The sequence below is a fragment of the Penicillium lagena genome, assembly GCF_028827675.1.
Source record: "Penicillium lagena strain IBT 129212 chromosome Unknown utg000002l_segment0_segment0, whole genome shotgun sequence".
Lineage (NCBI taxonomy): Eukaryota > Fungi > Ascomycota > Eurotiomycetes > Eurotiales > Aspergillaceae > Penicillium > Penicillium lagena.
Genome location: NW_026623223.1, coordinates 675818 through 692314, shown reverse-complemented (window position 1 = coordinate 692314; position 16497 = coordinate 675818). Strand labels below are relative to the sequence as shown.

General features: G+C 52.3%; 6 protein-coding genes across 6 annotated transcripts; 2 read left to right on the top strand and 4 right to left on the bottom strand.

Annotated features, from left to right (window-relative positions):
• Window positions 1-255: 255 nt before the first annotated feature.
• N7510_003022 (Major facilitator superfamily domain general substrate transporter) lies at window positions 256-480 on the bottom strand (the record flags this gene model as incomplete). The annotated part of the gene is made up of 1 exon (XM_056974949.1): window positions 256-480. The coding sequence occupies one exon, from the start codon at window positions 478-480 to the stop codon at window positions 256-258; it is 225 nt and encodes a 74-aa protein (XP_056834905.1).
• A 565-nt stretch (window positions 481-1045) lies between these two features.
• Window positions 1046-2624, bottom strand: N7510_003021 (glutathione synthase; the record flags this gene model as incomplete). The annotated part of the gene is made up of 2 exons (XM_056974948.1): window positions 1046-2276; window positions 2326-2624. 2 exons carry the CDS (start codon window positions 2622-2624, stop codon window positions 1046-1048), a joined length of 1530 nt encoding a protein of 509 aa, XP_056834904.1.
• A 440-nt stretch (window positions 2625-3064) lies between these two features.
• On the top strand, window positions 3065-8233 carry N7510_003020 (putative SNF2 family helicase/ATPase; the record flags this gene model as incomplete). Its single annotated transcript, XM_056974947.1, has 2 exons — window positions 3065-5655; window positions 5710-8233. The coding sequence occupies 2 exons, from the start codon at window positions 3065-3067 to the stop codon at window positions 8231-8233; spliced, it is 5115 nt and encodes a 1704-aa protein (XP_056834903.1).
• A 523-nt stretch (window positions 8234-8756) lies between these two features.
• Window positions 8757-11712, bottom strand: N7510_003019 (DEAD/DEAH box helicase; the record flags this gene model as incomplete). Its single annotated transcript, XM_056974946.1, has 3 exons — window positions 8757-11135; window positions 11189-11376; window positions 11427-11712. 3 exons carry the CDS (start codon window positions 11710-11712, stop codon window positions 8757-8759), a joined length of 2853 nt encoding a protein of 950 aa, XP_056834902.1.
• Window positions 11713-12024: 312 nt separating this feature from the next.
• N7510_003018 (wax synthase family protein) lies at window positions 12025-13692 on the top strand (the record flags this gene model as incomplete). Its single annotated transcript, XM_056974945.1, has 1 exon — window positions 12025-13692. The coding sequence occupies one exon, from the start codon at window positions 12025-12027 to the stop codon at window positions 13690-13692; it is 1668 nt and encodes a 555-aa protein (XP_056834901.1).
• Window positions 13693-13779: 87 nt separating this feature from the next.
• On the bottom strand, window positions 13780-16212 carry N7510_003017 (RIX1/PELP1 family protein; the record flags this gene model as incomplete). The annotated part of the gene is made up of 2 exons (XM_056974944.1): window positions 13780-15822; window positions 15880-16212. 2 exons carry the CDS (start codon window positions 16210-16212, stop codon window positions 13780-13782), a joined length of 2376 nt encoding a protein of 791 aa, XP_056834900.1.
• Window positions 16213-16497: the final 285 nt, after the last annotated feature.

Here is a 16497-nt window from a genome sequence, read left to right as displayed (position 1 = left end):
TAGTTGCTGGTGGGAATAGTAACGGAGCGGCAAAATAGGAGCCCCTCTTTTTCCTTAGCTTTGGGAATCAAAATGTTGATCTTTACTAATTTCTTAGTCAAGGCATGCCCAGGGCTACTATGGAAGAATGTAAGGTTTAAAACCAGAGCCTTCATGGCATTTGGAGCTTCAAAAACAGCACCTAGGACAGATCAAGCTTCTCCATAATCAAGTCTCTCCGTGACATCGGGTGTCTCCATCATTTTTATCGCTCCGTCATGGTACAGTTAAGAGCAATCTGCATCCCTCGTCCATGAAAATGTACCAGTTAACCCACCACGGCAGAACCTTGGTCAGCTGGGGTTTGGCGTGCGTTCTTATCGGCACTCCAAACACATAGTCGATTTCCTCAAGGGAGCGCCACTTGGTCTCGGGCATGAAGCGGAAGATCAAGTTAAGTGCAATGAAGTTCAGACAGGCATAGAATCCAAACGCACCCATCGGGTGAAAGCCCGCGGCATAATGGGAAATTAAGCGATATAATCGATGGCGCCCAGATCGTTGTTGTGGATGTATTCTTCGTCGTTCATCAGCCGGTCGCGTGGGACCCCCTCTAGGGAGGTAGTATACACTTGTATACTCCGTTTGTTATTATCTCGATCTATGGGACCCGCTTTCCACTCACATGGTTCGCCCCTTGATCTGCAACTCTAATTTTTCTTTATTGCGAACATGCACATGTATTCTAAGACTCTCTTATAGATGTGTATCCCCTCCCCTTTTCTTTTTCAAAAAAAAAGCATATTGTTTACATCCTCTTCTACTCTAGATCCTACTTGACTGGCTGCGGTGCCACTGCATGGGCAAGTAGCACCATCTGCGCCTGCGTGACCAGCTTGCCCAAGTTTCAGGGACCGACAACAACTACCTTATCGCAAATATGCAGGCTATAAGAAAATGACCTCCTTAAGATTCGGTGCGCACCATGAACGATGACTTGAAACCACTTGTTGATCTTCTAACTGCGATTCATTGCTTCAGTGTAAATATCTACTTGATCTAAAAATTAAAATAGGAGAATGCTATCCAAGCTAGAGAATCCAGCGGCCACCCCTCCCTCATTCACCTCCTTTCCTTTCGTCCTTAGTAACCATCCGCCTTGCTCGTTATGAAGAATCTCCCCTGTGTTGTCCCACAGGATAGTACCGTACACACCGAGCTCTGAAATAACATTGCCACGGAGGACTTCGCCATCATTTCGTAGGGCGACATTCTTGGCGTGGGCTGCGGGGTTGATCAGCTCCATGAGAACCCACCCCTTCCAATCCGATTCAGGAATAGACCGCAAGAACTCAGGAATGTCGGACTTGTAGATGTTATTGCCTCCGCCTTCTCGCTGGGGTTTGAGCACATGCTTCATGGCCGTCTCGAGGTTGAGGGCGAGCTCTCTACCTTGACCCTGAGTTGACAAGTCATATTGCGGAGCAAAGGTCTCCCGCAGTCTTGCAATCATGCCGGGATCGGTGCCTTTCAGGAAAGCTGACAGATGATCGGGTCCGGTGGGTTCCGCCAGGACTTGTTGCACCTTCTTGCATCCGGACAGCTGGTTCAGAACTGTGGGACACTTGATAGCCGCTGACCGCTCCAGGTGTGTTCTAGCCTCCCAGTCCCGGGCAGATTTGTATTCATCGGGGGCATAGTAGGCTCGAAGATAAACGGTTGTCACTTCGAAAGCTGACTCTGGGGCATGAGGGGGTCGATACACCAAAGGACGAGCAGGATTCGAGTTGGAGATAGATGTTTGGTTGAGGATCTCTGAGCTGGCCACACGGAAGACTGGTATCTTGTGGTGCGCGGTAAGTCGTTTCGAAACCGCCAGCTGGTCGAAGATATTGCGTTCGCCGTCTTGAACTACGAATGCAATACCCAGTGGTAGACTAGGAGTGGATCTTGATGGCCCGTAGGCTTGGTGTGCTGCCGCCAGGCCAGCCGCCAGGGTTTCCACAGCTGAGTTTTCTGGTGGGACCCCGGACTGCAGCAGAGGATGAGGCGGGTAGCTTGGAGGAGAGGTAAGGAACTCGGTGTGCAGAGATCTGACAAGCGATGACAGTCCTCCAAAGGAGGACGAGATGGTGTTAAATTCGACCTGCTTCAAAGATGGAGCCTCATTGGCCGAGACGTGGGCCATGTAGTCGGACCGGAAGAGGCCCAGGGAGAGATTCTGCACATAACCCTCTTTCTGTACTGCCAGGTGCACTTTCCAGAGATTCGACACGAAGTCATCCACATCAATCAGGCTGCGGACGATTTAGTTTGAGGTATCTGGAGGGTCGGCCGCACTCTTACTCTTCGATAATCTTGCCCAACCAAGCCTCGTCGCACGTAATCGCCGCATACAGCTCATTATACACAGTCTGCAGCGCATTTGCCTCCTCGAAGCATCCCTTAGGAAAAGGACTCGGGAACAGGGTCACTGGCGCATTGGTCGCCAACACCCCATTAGGATCTGCACCCGCGGGGAGAATAGTTGGAGATGGCCGAACAGCGAGGCCATTCTGGATAGCCCAGTCCTTGGCTGTTCTCACCAGATATTTCTGCTGCTCAGGCGACAGCTCTGGAGGATAACTCGAATAGATTGACTCCATGGCTGTAGTCAGTATCTAAAGCAAAGAGAAGTTTGTAGAATTATGTCGAGTCAGTCCGTCCAACGGGTGTTCATCCCACATCTATTATTAATCAGATTCTGGCTTAGAGTGGGCGGTGAGTCTCATTCTGCCGGCATAAAAAAAAAGTAGCGCCGCGCTTAGGCAGAGAAGTCAACAAACGGCCTTTACTTCTTCTACTTCTCTGCTATCCAATCTCTTCTTGCCCGATAAACGCATCCGTCCCTGTATTCTAACTTTTTTGCACACCCCAACCCTTTTCTCCTAAAGCTTGCCGTCTGATTGACAGCTTATGGAATTACATTCTTGACGGCCACGGATCTTCCTTGGTCTGGGTGCCAGGCCGATGGTGGGTAGCCTGAGGCTTAGAAACTAGAAGGAGAACTGTATTTTGACCTAGTACAGATACATATCCTGGGGTAATGGTCTCTAAGGTCCCAGACCCAGACCCAGCTGACTGGGGAGTCGATGATGTCGTCAACTTTCTATGCACGGGCACTGCTGTGTGGTCGCAGGCCACAAACGCGCCCCGACCAGACCCCGCCACTCTCGAAACTGCACTCCGTGATAACCTTGTGACTGGAAGCGTGCTCCTCAACCATGTCAACCACGAAACTCTGCGAGTCGACCTGGGCTTAAAGCCGCTGGGGTACCGTAGCAATCTCCTGACTGCTATTGACTACCTTCAACAGCGATCACCCAAATATCAAGACTCCAAGGGGATTACGGATGATATACACCGGCCCGTCGGTGAACATGCAACACCTACGTTTTCTCACAGCCCCGCTTCTCGTACCCCGGCTTCTGCCCCAGGCCTACATGAAGCAAATAGCAAATCTTCACCTCCAAGCACCTCCCTCGATCCCCCAAGTCTTCCCACCCACGATACCACGCTCGCGCTCACCCATACTCAACAAGAATCTCGGAGGATCGTGCCTCAGAAAATCGCGGAAATCAACCAGGCAGATCGGGGCCAATCATCAGGCCATGTTTCCCAGGAGCAAAAACCTCCATTACTCCAAAAGAAGGAGCTTGATTTCCGTTTCCTTGAAGAGTACCTGCTTGAGAAGTACCCCCCGGAGAGGGATGAGGAGAATGCTCTCCCGGCATATGGTGACTCTGGTTCCGAAGGACAGTACGATGAGGACACTTGGGAGGAGATCGTGCATGAGCACCCGGAATTCGCAAGTAAGCCTACTCGTCTTCCAGACGAAAAATATGATTCTGTTGTGACAGAGTTCATATCCCAGCACGAAGAATGGTGGCGGCAAAGCCAGTTGCCAAAAGAAAAACGGAAAGCGCGCCGTCGCTGGATCAAATCTCGGAACCACGACTCCGTGGACTTGGAGAGAAAATCCGAAAATCGTCAACTGACTCTTCTCGAGGGACGCTTGCAAAACCTTCGGAAGACGATAGGCGAAGTCGATCATCACTCGGTGGACGGGTTGAAAAAAGCATGCGGGAGTTTGGAGAATACCATCTCGGATATATGCAGACACAAGTACACTCTGTCAGTCCTGGATCAAAAGGAATGCCCGCCCGACGTGCCCCGAGCTCTACGGGCTCAAGGAACGAAGAAATTCAAGTCACAGTCTGAAGAAGAGGAAACATTGAGCTCAGAATCCCCAGACTCCTCGTCAGAGCAGCCTATCAGCGACTTTATCGTTGAAGACTCTGATGATGCTGAATTCTACGTGGGTGGGAGTGACGGGCCTTTGATTCCATCAGGGAGGCGCTTGTCTGCGGCTTCGCATGATGCTCCTCGACCCCTGGCCTCTTCGTCACCGTCAACCTCCAGTGAAGATAGTGAGCCTCTCAGATCGCCCCAAAAACGACTGAAAGTCAGCGAGGGGGCCTTGGTCGGCCTGACCATTTTTGACGATGAGAATGTCGAATCTGTGGATCTTACCGGTGATACACCCGGGTCGATGAATATGGACGTTGGTTACGAAATCGCGACCCCTCCAGTCAATCCAGTTCATTCACGGGTGGCAACCAACTCCGGCCTGGACGACGAGGTTCATATTGAAACGCCTCTTTTGAACCAGCTATCGATTGTCAATACGAGGTCGTCAATATCTCCTGCACCGGACCTAGGTCCCAACCTGCTCCTTGAGACTCCACCAACGGCCAGGAAAACTGTTCCGGTCCCAAAAAGGAGTGTTTCCGACCAGCCACGCTCCACAGAGTACGCAAAAGAGCTTGATAGAGTTGCGAGACTCGGCTGGCACGAAATCCATGACCAGATAGGGATTCTGGCAAAAAGCGTTACCTCTTTGCCTTCAGACGAGCTCGCAAAGTTTTCCAGGTTCTTGTCTGGGTTTTTTGAGTCGAACCATCGGGGTTTAGTCCAGGAGGCACTGCTGTCATTCATAGATGAAAATTGGGAGTTACACACCGATCAGGATGAGAAGGAGTTTGCTTCGCGTATGGCAGCGTTGTTTATCTCTTGGGTGAATTGTGTCTCACTGAAGGAGAAAGGCCTCGATCCACAGCATGCCGAGAACGCGCTCACAGAAATCGATCCGGACAGCCCTGAATTTGCGCAATTTCACCTCGCACTAAAGGGTCTCGTCCTTTCTTACAAGCCTGGGCAGTTGAAAACGATCCCGGGCAAAGAAGTTGTTGATATCTCCACCGATACATCGTCCGATGTAACTACTCCGTCCGACGCCTTGGACTCGCAGTCCAAAAAGCGGAAGAGACATGTTGCTGTGAAACAGGAGACCAAAAACACGCAGCGGCGAGCGCAGGCACGGCAGAAAGAACAGAGCAAGGCACGAGAAGCCCTGCTCAAGTCAAGAGAATTCATGGGCATTAGCAACAGTGATCCAACCAATCAGGCGGTCACTTTCAAGGATCCGATCATCTATCTTAACCCGCATATTGGAGCACAAGTCAAGCCACATCAATTGAAGGGCATCCAATTCATGTGGAGAGAGCTCATTGAAGATGAGACCGGCACAGGTTGCTTGCTCGCCCATACCATGGGACTGGGCAAAACAATGCAAGTGTAAGTCAATGTATCGTATCGTGTTTTGACCTATTCCCCCTAACAAGCTCATAGGATATCCCTTCTGATCACCATCGCAACTGCTGCGGCATCAGAGAATCCCGAAATTCGCAATCAGGTTCCCGTTAGACTTCGTCGTTCTCAGACGCTAGTCGTATGCCCGTCTTCATTGATACATAATTGGCGTCAAGAATTTATGTTATGGACCTCGACGGACGGCCATCTCGGTGCAGTGAGGTCTATCGATATCACGAAACAATACGGAGACTCCAACTCCCGAATTGAAACGATACGAGCTTGGGGTGAAGAAGGCGGCGTGCTTATCATTAGCTACGATATCCTTCGGCAGCTGGTCCAGAACAAAGAAACCAAGGCTAGGGCGAAACCACTTACTGATGAGGTCCATGAAGAGATCAAGGGTTATTTGATCAATACGCCGAACATCGTCGTGGCTGACGAAGCGCACAAGATGAAGAATCCGGGAAGTGGAGTTGCTCAGGCCACTAGCACCTTTAGGACCAAGAGCCGCATTGCTATGACCGGTTCTCCTCTTTCCAATTGCCTCGAGGAATATTACTACGCGGTTGACTGGATTGCACCGGGCTATTTGGATGACCCTGCGACATTCAAGCATGTCTACATGGAGCCAATTGTGACAGGGCTTGACATCGACAGTACTCGGAGCCAACGAAGAAGGGGTCTGATGAAACTGAAAGTGCTGAACGGGATCCTGGCTCCCAAGATCGACCGCGCCGATATTTCCGCGATCGCGGCGGATGTTCCTCCCAAGAACGAATTTCTCGTTGCTGTGGCCTTGACGCCTCTGCAGAAAGAGATATACAACACCTACGTGGATGCTGTGATGAAAGATGGTGAGATGGCAAATACCCAACTCTGGGAGTGGATTGGCCTTCTGCAGATCCTCTGCAACCACCCGTACGCTTTCTGGGAAAAACTCATGAATAGAGCCGTCCAAAGTGCAAAGAAGGAAACAAATCCTGAGCTTGAGGAAGGTTTAAGAGACCCAAAGCTCCCACCCCTGGTATTAGCCCGGCTATTTCAGCTTCTCAACTCCGTTCCTGACCTTCAAGACCCATATCTGTCTAACCGAGCCCTTTTACTCGACAAAATCCTTGACGAGGCATACAGAGCAGGTGACAAGGTCTTGGTCTTCACTCACAGTATTCCTACCTTGGATTTTCTGGCGAAACAGATGGACAAAGCGAATCGAAGTTATTGTCGCCTGGACGGACGGACACCAGTCGCCGCACGACAAGAGGCCACGCAGAAATTTAACCAGAGCGATAAGCATCAAATCTATTTGATCTCGACCCGTGCTGGTGGCCTTGGGCTGAACATATATGGGGCAAACCGTGTGGTAATTTTCGATTTTGCCTTCACCCCAGTATGGGAGCAACAAGCCATCGGACGTGCATATCGTCTTGGACAGAAAAAGTGCGTCTTTGTCTACCGCTTCCTTTCAAGTGGAACGTTTGAGGAGGTTGTGTGGAACAGGTCGCGCTTCAAAACCCAACTTGCTACTCGGGTCGTGGACCAGAAAAACATGGTGCGCGATTCCTCTAGTAACGCGGCCGTGTACATGTTCCCAGTGAAGGAAAACCAGCGCCAAGACTTTTCTTCCATGTTCGGAAAAGACCCAAATATTCTGGACAAAATTATCACCAGCAGCCTGAGCGAGGCAATCTTGGATATCTCCCTGACTGATTATCTGGACGATGAGAACGACCGTCTCACTGAAGAGGAACGCCAAAGCGTGGCGAACGAACTAGAAAGGGAACAAATCAGGCGAAACGACCCAGATGAGTACAAGAGACGGCAACAGGCAGCAGCCATAGCGGAGCAACAAAGACATCAGGCGGCGCTGGCACACGAGAAACTGCAGCGGCAGAAGCAGTATCTGCAAACTCTTCAGCAGAACCGAGCTCAGACAATGGCAGTTCTAACTAACCATTGCGGAGATGACCCTAGCCAGCAGATCGTCAGACAAGATGCTCAGCGACAATTGGCCATCATCGCCTATCAACAGAAACAACTCATGGAGCGTGGCCTGATGCTGACGATGCCGCAGGCACTACAGATAATGCAGACGGCTCAGCCCATGCAACAACATCTGCCATCCGCTCACTCTCCTGTTGTTCTTTCCAGTGGACACAGCGTTGGCCCACCTCCCCTGGGTCCAGATCAAGCAGTGGGTGGCCCGATCTCGCCGTCTGAATTCCTTGGTCACCATTCGCCGTCTCCGCTGCGGCCCGATGCAAGTCTGATTTCTCAAAATCCATCCCAAGTGTACCCTGGGCTCGAATCACCCGCCACAATGGCACAGACAGTATCCCGGCCCGCTTCTCAGAATCCCTACCAGCTGCAAGCCGGCGCCCACCCTCTGCCCCCGCGGCCTGCAGGCGTCAGCCAGATCCGACAGGGCCCACCGCCCGCCTTGGCTAAGAATCCAAATCCCACCCAGTCCGAACAGCGACCCTTCGCCCGTCATGGGAGTGACGCATCGGTTCAATCGGCACCGATGGAGATGAGTGACGAGGAAGGTCAGACCACTAAATGACTCTTTTCATCTTCTTGCGTTTTTAAAGCTGCATTTACGGCTTCGATGACCTCCCATACCCTTTGCTTTTCTTTCTTTCTTTTTTGCTTTGATTTCAAGATGATACCCCTTTACGACTGTATGATTAGATGTCTTCCTCTTTCCCCCCTGCATTTCTGCTTGTCAATTCGCAGGATCTTGCCTGTGGATAGATCCAGATTCTTCATTATCACTAATACCAATGAATGTATGGTGTATGTGTGGTTCTTTAGTAGCATGCAAGTGTGACCGTAGTATAGAATTCTTGCTGGGGATCAAAGAGATAGGTGACAATTGCAGCAAAGTAGACTTGGATTTGGACACAGTAATGGGCAGTAAAATCAACAAGTGAATCTAATCATACAAATCAAATGGAAATGCAGAGATATCCGGTGGAAACAAAGTATCAGGATGCAACAAAGAAGGTAATAAGACATGTGCATAGAAATGCAAACGGAACCACATCACAGAAATCAACTCCCCATCAAATATACACCATAAAAAGTCAACCCAGCAAACTCTCAAGATCCGCAACCCGAGTAGCTCGATCCTCAGGCCTTCTCTTCCCCGTCTCCCGGAAAGCAGCCAGCATGAGACTGCGCTTCCGTTCCTGGACATCCAGCACACGCTCCTCAACGGAGTCCTCCATGACAAGACGCCAGACGGTAGTTTCACGCTTCTGTCCAAGGCGGTAGACACGATCCACGGCTTGGTCTTCAATGGCAGGCGCCCACCAGCTGTCGGCCAAGATGGCCTGGTTGGCTGCGACTAGATTCAGGCCGACGCTGCAGACGCTCAGACTGGCGAGGAGCACGGTGCAAGAAGGGTCGTTGGAGAATACCTCTGTAGAGTTGTCGCGTTTCACGGATGTCATCTTGCCGTCGATGCGGGCGAATTTGATGCCGCGTTGCTCGAGATGAGGCTCGACGAGGTCAAGGAATGAGGTCCACTGGCTGAAGACCACGCTCTTGGTACCGGGTGCCTGGCCCTGGGCCGTCAGAATCTTGACGAGGGCTTCGATCTTACTGCTGGGGTTGTTGGGGTCGGCGACAACTTCGTTGGTATCTTCGCCGAGTTCGACAGGGGAAACCAGAGTGGAAGTGTCGTTGATATCGGCACGGCAGAGCGGACACTTCCGTTGCCGATCGATAACTTGTTCAATGCACCCTCGGCAGTACGAATGGGCGCAAGCTGTGATCACCGGCTGCTCAAGATTGTCGAGGCAGATGGCACACACTTCCTGGCACTCGATCTGAAGTTGCAGCATGGCTTGGAGAGCCTTGACGTTTTCTGGGGTCAGAGGAATAACTTTGTGTTCGTCAAGCGTGTCAATGAGCTTATCAATCCGGTTCTTGCAGAGGGCCCAGTGATTGCAAACTTGACGCAGCCGGAGAATAACCTCAAGAAGATGAGAGTACTTCCCTTCCTTGTCCTTGAACTCCAGAAGAGCGCCTTTCGCCTCTTCCCTGAGATTGAAGTTAGCATGCAACATTCCCATAGGCAGAAAAGAGGCTTGTAAGACGTACTGGAGTGCGTTGTATTTCTCTTGTTCATGAGCCTGGAATTTGACGCGAAGGACCCGAGATGTCATCTCGGGAAGGCGCAAATTGATGAAATTCATGTCCTTTCTTCGCCGCAGGCAAATAGTGCCCATCAGAGCCTCGAGAAGCAGCCGAGCTTCGGGTTCTCCGGCTGTAAGAGGGCGAATCAGGACGCTATTGAATACTGCCATGTCTTCCAAACCACCGGTAAGACCGAGGAACCGCACCTGTGAGTACAGGTCCTTGAGTGTGTTAATGATCGGTGTGCCAGTCAGTGTCCAGCGCGAGTCTGCGCGCAAGCCGCAAGCAGCGAGAGCACCCTGCGACCGAGGGTTACGAATAGTGTGGCCTTCATCGAGCACCACACGACGCCAGTGGACGGAAAAGATGCTCTCTTTGGGCAATGTCTTCGAGTTCAATCTAAATTCCGTAACAAGAGCACCGTAGCTTGTAACCACAACATCGTACTGGCTCAACTTCGCGGCCTCCTTTTTGCCAGAGCCATGGTAGATCAAAACACGGGGAGCGGTTTCACTGCGGGTGTGATCTTGGATTTGGTTTCTCCAATTGCTCATGACACCGACCGGGGTGATGATCAAAGTAGTTTTGCACGAATGGGAAGTCCGAGGCTGAGGATTGGCAAGAATCAATGAGATAATCTGGATAGTCTTGCCCAACCCCATATCATCAGCCAGGATACCACCGCTCGCAAAGGGGGGTGGAGTGGATGTGGAGTAGTTGGTTGCGACATTGGTGAACATATTCCCATTCCGCTTCCAGAGCTGCACGATATCTTCAGAATTAGCTGCCGGAAGATTCGGAGACTCCTTATTGATCATCCAGGCGAGGCCTTGGCGCTGATATGGCAGTAGCTGAGTGGCCAGACTAGCCGGCGTATCGGCCATGGGCAGCTTCTCCAACTCGGATTCCTTCTGACCAAAGTTCTCCACCACCTTACCCACATCTCTTGGGTTGAAACTGCTACTCTGGCTGAGAAGTTCTTCCAGGCTCTCGCCGTCTTCGCCATTACCGGTTGGAGTGGAGAGGTTGGAAAACATGGGGTTATCTGAAGCCTGCCATTGTGCTGCAGCTTTACCCAGAGCCATAGCACGGGCCTTCTTCTCGGCATCTTTCCGCTCTTTTTCGAGCTGTTTTTCCCGCTGGCGTTCTTCGCGCTCTCTGCCGTTGATATCAGTCAGAGGAAGTCTATCCACTTTCATTCGGGCTTTGAGCCCAGCTCGTTGAACTGGATCATTGGTTCCAAAGAGTTTCAACGCAATCGGGCAATCATATACACCGATATGGCCTGTTAATACACCTTCGATCAGAAGATCCCTGGCATCCTACGAAAGACAAGTCAGCCATTATCAAAGTCATAGTTATAGGATCATCATGCCATGTATTTGGCCAGCTTTGCTGCTATAGTCTTCGGAATGTGACCGATCTGCATGCCCATGACGTTGTCTACCCGAATGGCATTGCGGTCGTATGGATTAGTAGGCTCCCGCTTGAGCGTGACATGCTCTCCTGGGTTGGCATATCCGTTGTAGAAACGGACCCCGACAATCTTTGCATTCAGAAGGCCTGCCATCACGGTTAGTCTGCAAATATGTGACGTCAGAGGAGCGAGGTACCGTAGAGAACGAAGCTGGCAAGCGAGGATTCATCAACATCTTGGCTGCTTTGGACCAGGTCTGCGGCTTGAGCATCCTCCTCGTCCGCACCCGTGACCTGCGACAGCTGGTTCAGGGGGATATAATCTGCGCTTTCCCCGAATCGCTGCGCGGTGCTGATGCTCTGCGGGTCCAACAAAGATGAGCCCGTGCGGCGGGCTTTGGACGTATGAGGTTCAGATGCATCATCGGAGTCGCCTGTCAGATCCAGCACGTCGGACTGGCGCTTTCCAGCGTAGACGGTCATCTTGCCGTTGGAGAGTACATGAGAAGGGAAAAGGAAAGTCCAAGAAAGGTGCTTGGATCGGGCCTAGCGCCAGGGGAACGGCGCGTGGAGGACACGCTTGCACGTGACATTTTAGTCAGTAGTGATGCGTCACTTTTCGCTGTATTTTGTGGACTGAGACTTGACAGGAACGAAAAGCAAAAGAGATCCAAGTACTTTAGGTCTCGACCCTCGTGGCTTTTTCAGCTCTGGTCGTCACCCCCAGTCCCCCAAGCCCGAAGACCCCGGCCGGGGCGCGGCCTGTCTTAGCGCGTCCGAGCGCGCCGCTGCCACATGGCCGGTCCCCAGGGACCCTACTGGGAGATCGTCCAGGACTATGAACACAAGCTCGATGCCTTACTCGAAAAGGGCATTTACAAACCAGTTTTTCTTTACCATGCAGTCCTCTTCAATATCCTGCCGTGGGCCGGCTTGGTCATTCCCCGCCGCATCCAGTATGCTCGGCCGTTGATCTTTGCGCTCTGTCTCGCTCTAGCGGCGGACATCTTCAGCAGCCGTCGAGCCTTGCTCGGGGCTAATGGATATATGATTGGACTGATGACCGCGTGGTGGCTCGTGTGGAGTACTACGCTCTTTGTGTTTAGCGACCTCGAACATGATTTCCAGCGGATTGAACGATGGTCTGTGGCAGACGGCCAGTCTCTTGGCAGCACCGAGTGTGTGTCACTGACGAAGGTCGACAGCAATCCGGAAGATGAGCAAGACTGTTTGCTCCTTGAGAAAGAGGAGTATGCTCATGACCAAAGCAATGGAGGTGCCGTTGTCAGGCAGACTTCCCAAGATCCCAACGCCACAGCGATTGCAGCATCCGCACGACAAATTGACCATTTTCATTGGCAGTCCTACCCCCGGAATCCGGGACATCGCATCGAGTGGTGCGCCGGCCTCCTGTTCAATCTCCGGGGACCCGAATGGAATTGGCGAGCGCCCCATCTAGGACCTCTCCCTCGATCCGTGCATGCCCAACTCCATCCGGGATTCGGCTCAAGCAGACTGAAAGCATCGGACGACACCACGTATACAACCGCCAAACAACGCCTCCAAAATGCCTTTCTCACCTGCCTGAAAGCATACATCTTGCTAGACATCCTCAAGGTCCTAATGATGCGCGATCCCTACTTCCGAGGCACAGCTCCTCCGGACTCCCCGCCGCCATTCCCATTCCACCACTTCGCTCTACATCCTCTCCTCACGCGTTTCTATCACCTAGCGTTTAGCTGCACTGGTGTCTTCGTTGCGCTCAACTTTGTGACCTCCTTCAACCCGCTTATCTTCCTGGGCTTGTCACTCGCATTCCCCAATGCATCCCAAGCTCTAACAGCTGCTCCGCTCGATGCCCCCTGGCTCTACGGCGATACCTTCGGGCCCTTTCTCTCCCCAATTCTCGACCACGGCCTTGCAGGCTGCTGGGGTCGATGGTGGCATCAGCTCTTCCGCCACGGATTTACCGCAACAGCCAACTGGGTCATCTCTCACCTCCCAGAACACTGGGCTTCACACGTGCAGATCCGACGTATAACGCATGTTGTAGTGGCGTTCTCGCTCAGCGGCTTCGTGCATGCTTGCGGAAGCTACACTCAGCTGACCGACACGCGTCCCCTTGCGGGCCCGATGTTGTTCTTCTGCATGCAGAGTGTCGCTGTCATGGCGGAGTATGTGTTCAAGACATCTATCCTCCCGAAACTGCCTCTTCATGCCGCGCCGCGCTCATTGAAGCGCGCGGCAAATGCAACCTTTGTTTTCTGCTGGCTGTTCTTCTCGGGCGCTTTCATTGCGGATGATTTTGCGAGGGGTGGTCTATGGTTGATGGAGCCGGTTCCTGTCAGTCCGCTTCGCGGGTTGGGGCTCGCAAACGGAGAGGGTTGGTGGTGTTGGGGGAGGCCTTGGTTTCGGTATTGGAGTGATGGGTCCTACTGGGGAAGTGGTGTGCGAGTGATATAACCCACACAGACACAGAGTATTGTTTCAGATTATACGGAAAATAAAAGAGTTTTTGGTATCATTGTCTGTCTATTCTTACATGATGTTTCACCCCAACATGGGGACATCGTCATCTTCGTCCTCCGAGTCAGTGTCGGGCTCGATATTCAATGTGGGCAGCTCTTCGTCACTGTCATCGACAGGTAGTGATGCCGCTGAAGCAGATGCAGACGTTTGGAGAGTGGATGGAGGTTGTGATTGCGCAATCGGCATATCAAATCGGGTGCCAGTGGTCACGGGCGTGGGAGCAGGCACTGCCTGTGAGACCGAAGTGACAGGCACTTCAGTCACAGGTGTTTTCCCTCCTTTTGGAAGACTTTCTCCGAACCTTGCTTTCTTGGGTTGCACATCGGTCTTCTCCGATGGCTTAGAGGAGCTGGCGGTCTGGATGGTGGCTTCTTCAGCGTATGCCCGCTTGTGCAACGATTTCGAGGCATCTGCCACGGTGGAGGACTCCAATGCCGGGCCGGGGGGAAGTACAGGCGCAGGCTGTCGAAGGAAGTCGGCAGTTTTAGGGGCGGCATCGTACATCTCCTCCGGCATGTCCTCATCCTCATCCTCATCTTCAGCATCAGCCTGGGCGTCGAGCTCAGGTGCAGTCATCAACACCGGCATTCTCGGCCGAACCAAGGCCTCCACCTCCATCCGATCGGCGTAGCCCCGAACCAGGAACGGCATGATACTTGTTCCTGCGCCGCGGCCCTTGACGACCGGGACGGGGTTGAGAACGCTAGCAAGCATGGCGTTCTTGTCCGCAGTTAAAATGATCGTGCGGTCGATCTCGGCCCGCAGCGAGGGAGTAAGGAGTTCAGCGGGTACAGAGACAAGCACGGTCTGCAAGAGTCTAGATGCTGCTTGTCGGAGTTCAGGGAATCGTGAAGACAATTGCGCAGCGCGGGCTTTTTGTAGTTCGGGATTCAAAAATGAGTCCGCGTTTGCTGTAACTTGGCCCGTCTTCGACTTTGACTTTGAATCAGACTGTGCGTTTTGAGGCGGGGAGGATTCTTCAGTCGAACACGAGACGTCAAGACAGCAAGCGCGAAGGACATTTGCGAGAGAATTCACGTTCTGCTTCGTCATTGCTGGGCCATTCACAGAGACCAAGGAGTGCAGTACGTCGTATATAGCAGAGCGAATATCCCGGCTAAACTTTTCGTTGCGAAAGACCCATGTTGCCTGATCCAAAATGGCCTGCATCACGGGAGTGGTGCTGCTTTCTAGCAGATTGATCACATTGCGCATCAGATCCATACATGTAGTATGAATGCGAGGAAGCTCAACCCACAGCATTTCCCGCTCATCACGGCTAATCTGTGGGTTGATTTGGATGCTGCTCTGCGCGGGATCTGAGGTCTCTGGTGGCACAGTCACAGAGGTAAGCCGCGAGGTCAAATCGAGGATGGATCCCAGTGGAATAGGAATGGCAGATGTGGAGGGCATCGAGATGAAGTCTGACAGAAGTCCCAGGAGCGTAATTAATCTGTCAGCGCCTGCGTGCATTCCCCTCCATCCTGGAAGCCCCAACAAGTCTGGTTCCGGGTCACCAATGTCCTGGCTGTAGTTCAGCCGAGTTGCAATCAACGTCGTGTCAACGGACTCCCATTGCTCAACCACTGCCCGGAAGAGGTGATCAGCAGTCCGATGAATAGATCTAAGAGTCAACTTGCAATCCTCATTCCAGCCCGCGTCCGATTTATCCTTCGGGGCGCATTTGTGCAGAGACGCGAAAAGGTGCTCTGCCGCATCGACCACATCCTCTGGGAAATAGGCCGGCGGCGAGGATCCAATAATCTCCACCAGTAATGATCGCAGTTGAGGGATAAAGGGGCGGAAGATTGTTGGGTGTCTGCTAATCAATTCCAGCAGAGCGTGCAGGACCGTCTCCATAAATGGGCTGTTTGGCTTCGATTTTCTGCTCGATCCGGACGGTCCTTTCGTCAAGACAGAAACCAAATTCAAAGCGGCAGTGATGAATCCCGGTAGGTGTGGGGTGGTGATCTCTCGTACAAGAGTTGGGTACTGGTAAGTGAGGTGGAAAATGCGAGTCAAGGTGATGATGCACATCTTCCTCGTCGAGATGGGGTCCGGTTTCTACAAGCCAGATCTGTTAGTACACTTCCACTTTCCATAAGGATTGCAACTGCATACCGCCAGTATTCCAATCAAATTGCGAACGATCGGTTCGTATCCCCGGAGAATTTCCCATTGGCCCGCCTCCACCGCGGCCTTGACCAGCACCACCGCAGTCCATCTGGCTTCGACGCTGCGATCCTGCAGCAAGCTCGCCAGTCGAGTCTTCAGCTTATGAACTTGCACGGCATGGTCCGAGTCGGATTTGCCCGGTTTCTGAGTCTGCGGCGCAGAAAGAAGCTCGGCACAGTCGCTCAACGAAGTCGCCAGGAACGAGGCGATTGGGGGTAATTGTTCGACAGGAGTCGTGGTCAGACGATGCGTGACTGCGCGCAGTGCAGTCGTAGTCATTTTGGGCCCGACACAGCTCGAGCGTGGGCGTAATTGAGTTGGAAAGAAAAAAAGAAGAAGTAAAAAAAGATGAGAAGCTCGGGCCACTGAAGTGGATTTGAGGGCGGTAAACTATGGGCTTAGTCATGTTGATCATGTTTACGCAGTGCATTCACTCCTTCATCTCTATCTTCTCTTTCCCTGCATTATTAGGCCCGGACGTGCCTCCTTGAGGGACAAATACAACTAAGCGGTCTCGGTCCTACTCAACACCCTAAACTCGGAGCCAAAGCTCACTTACCCAAG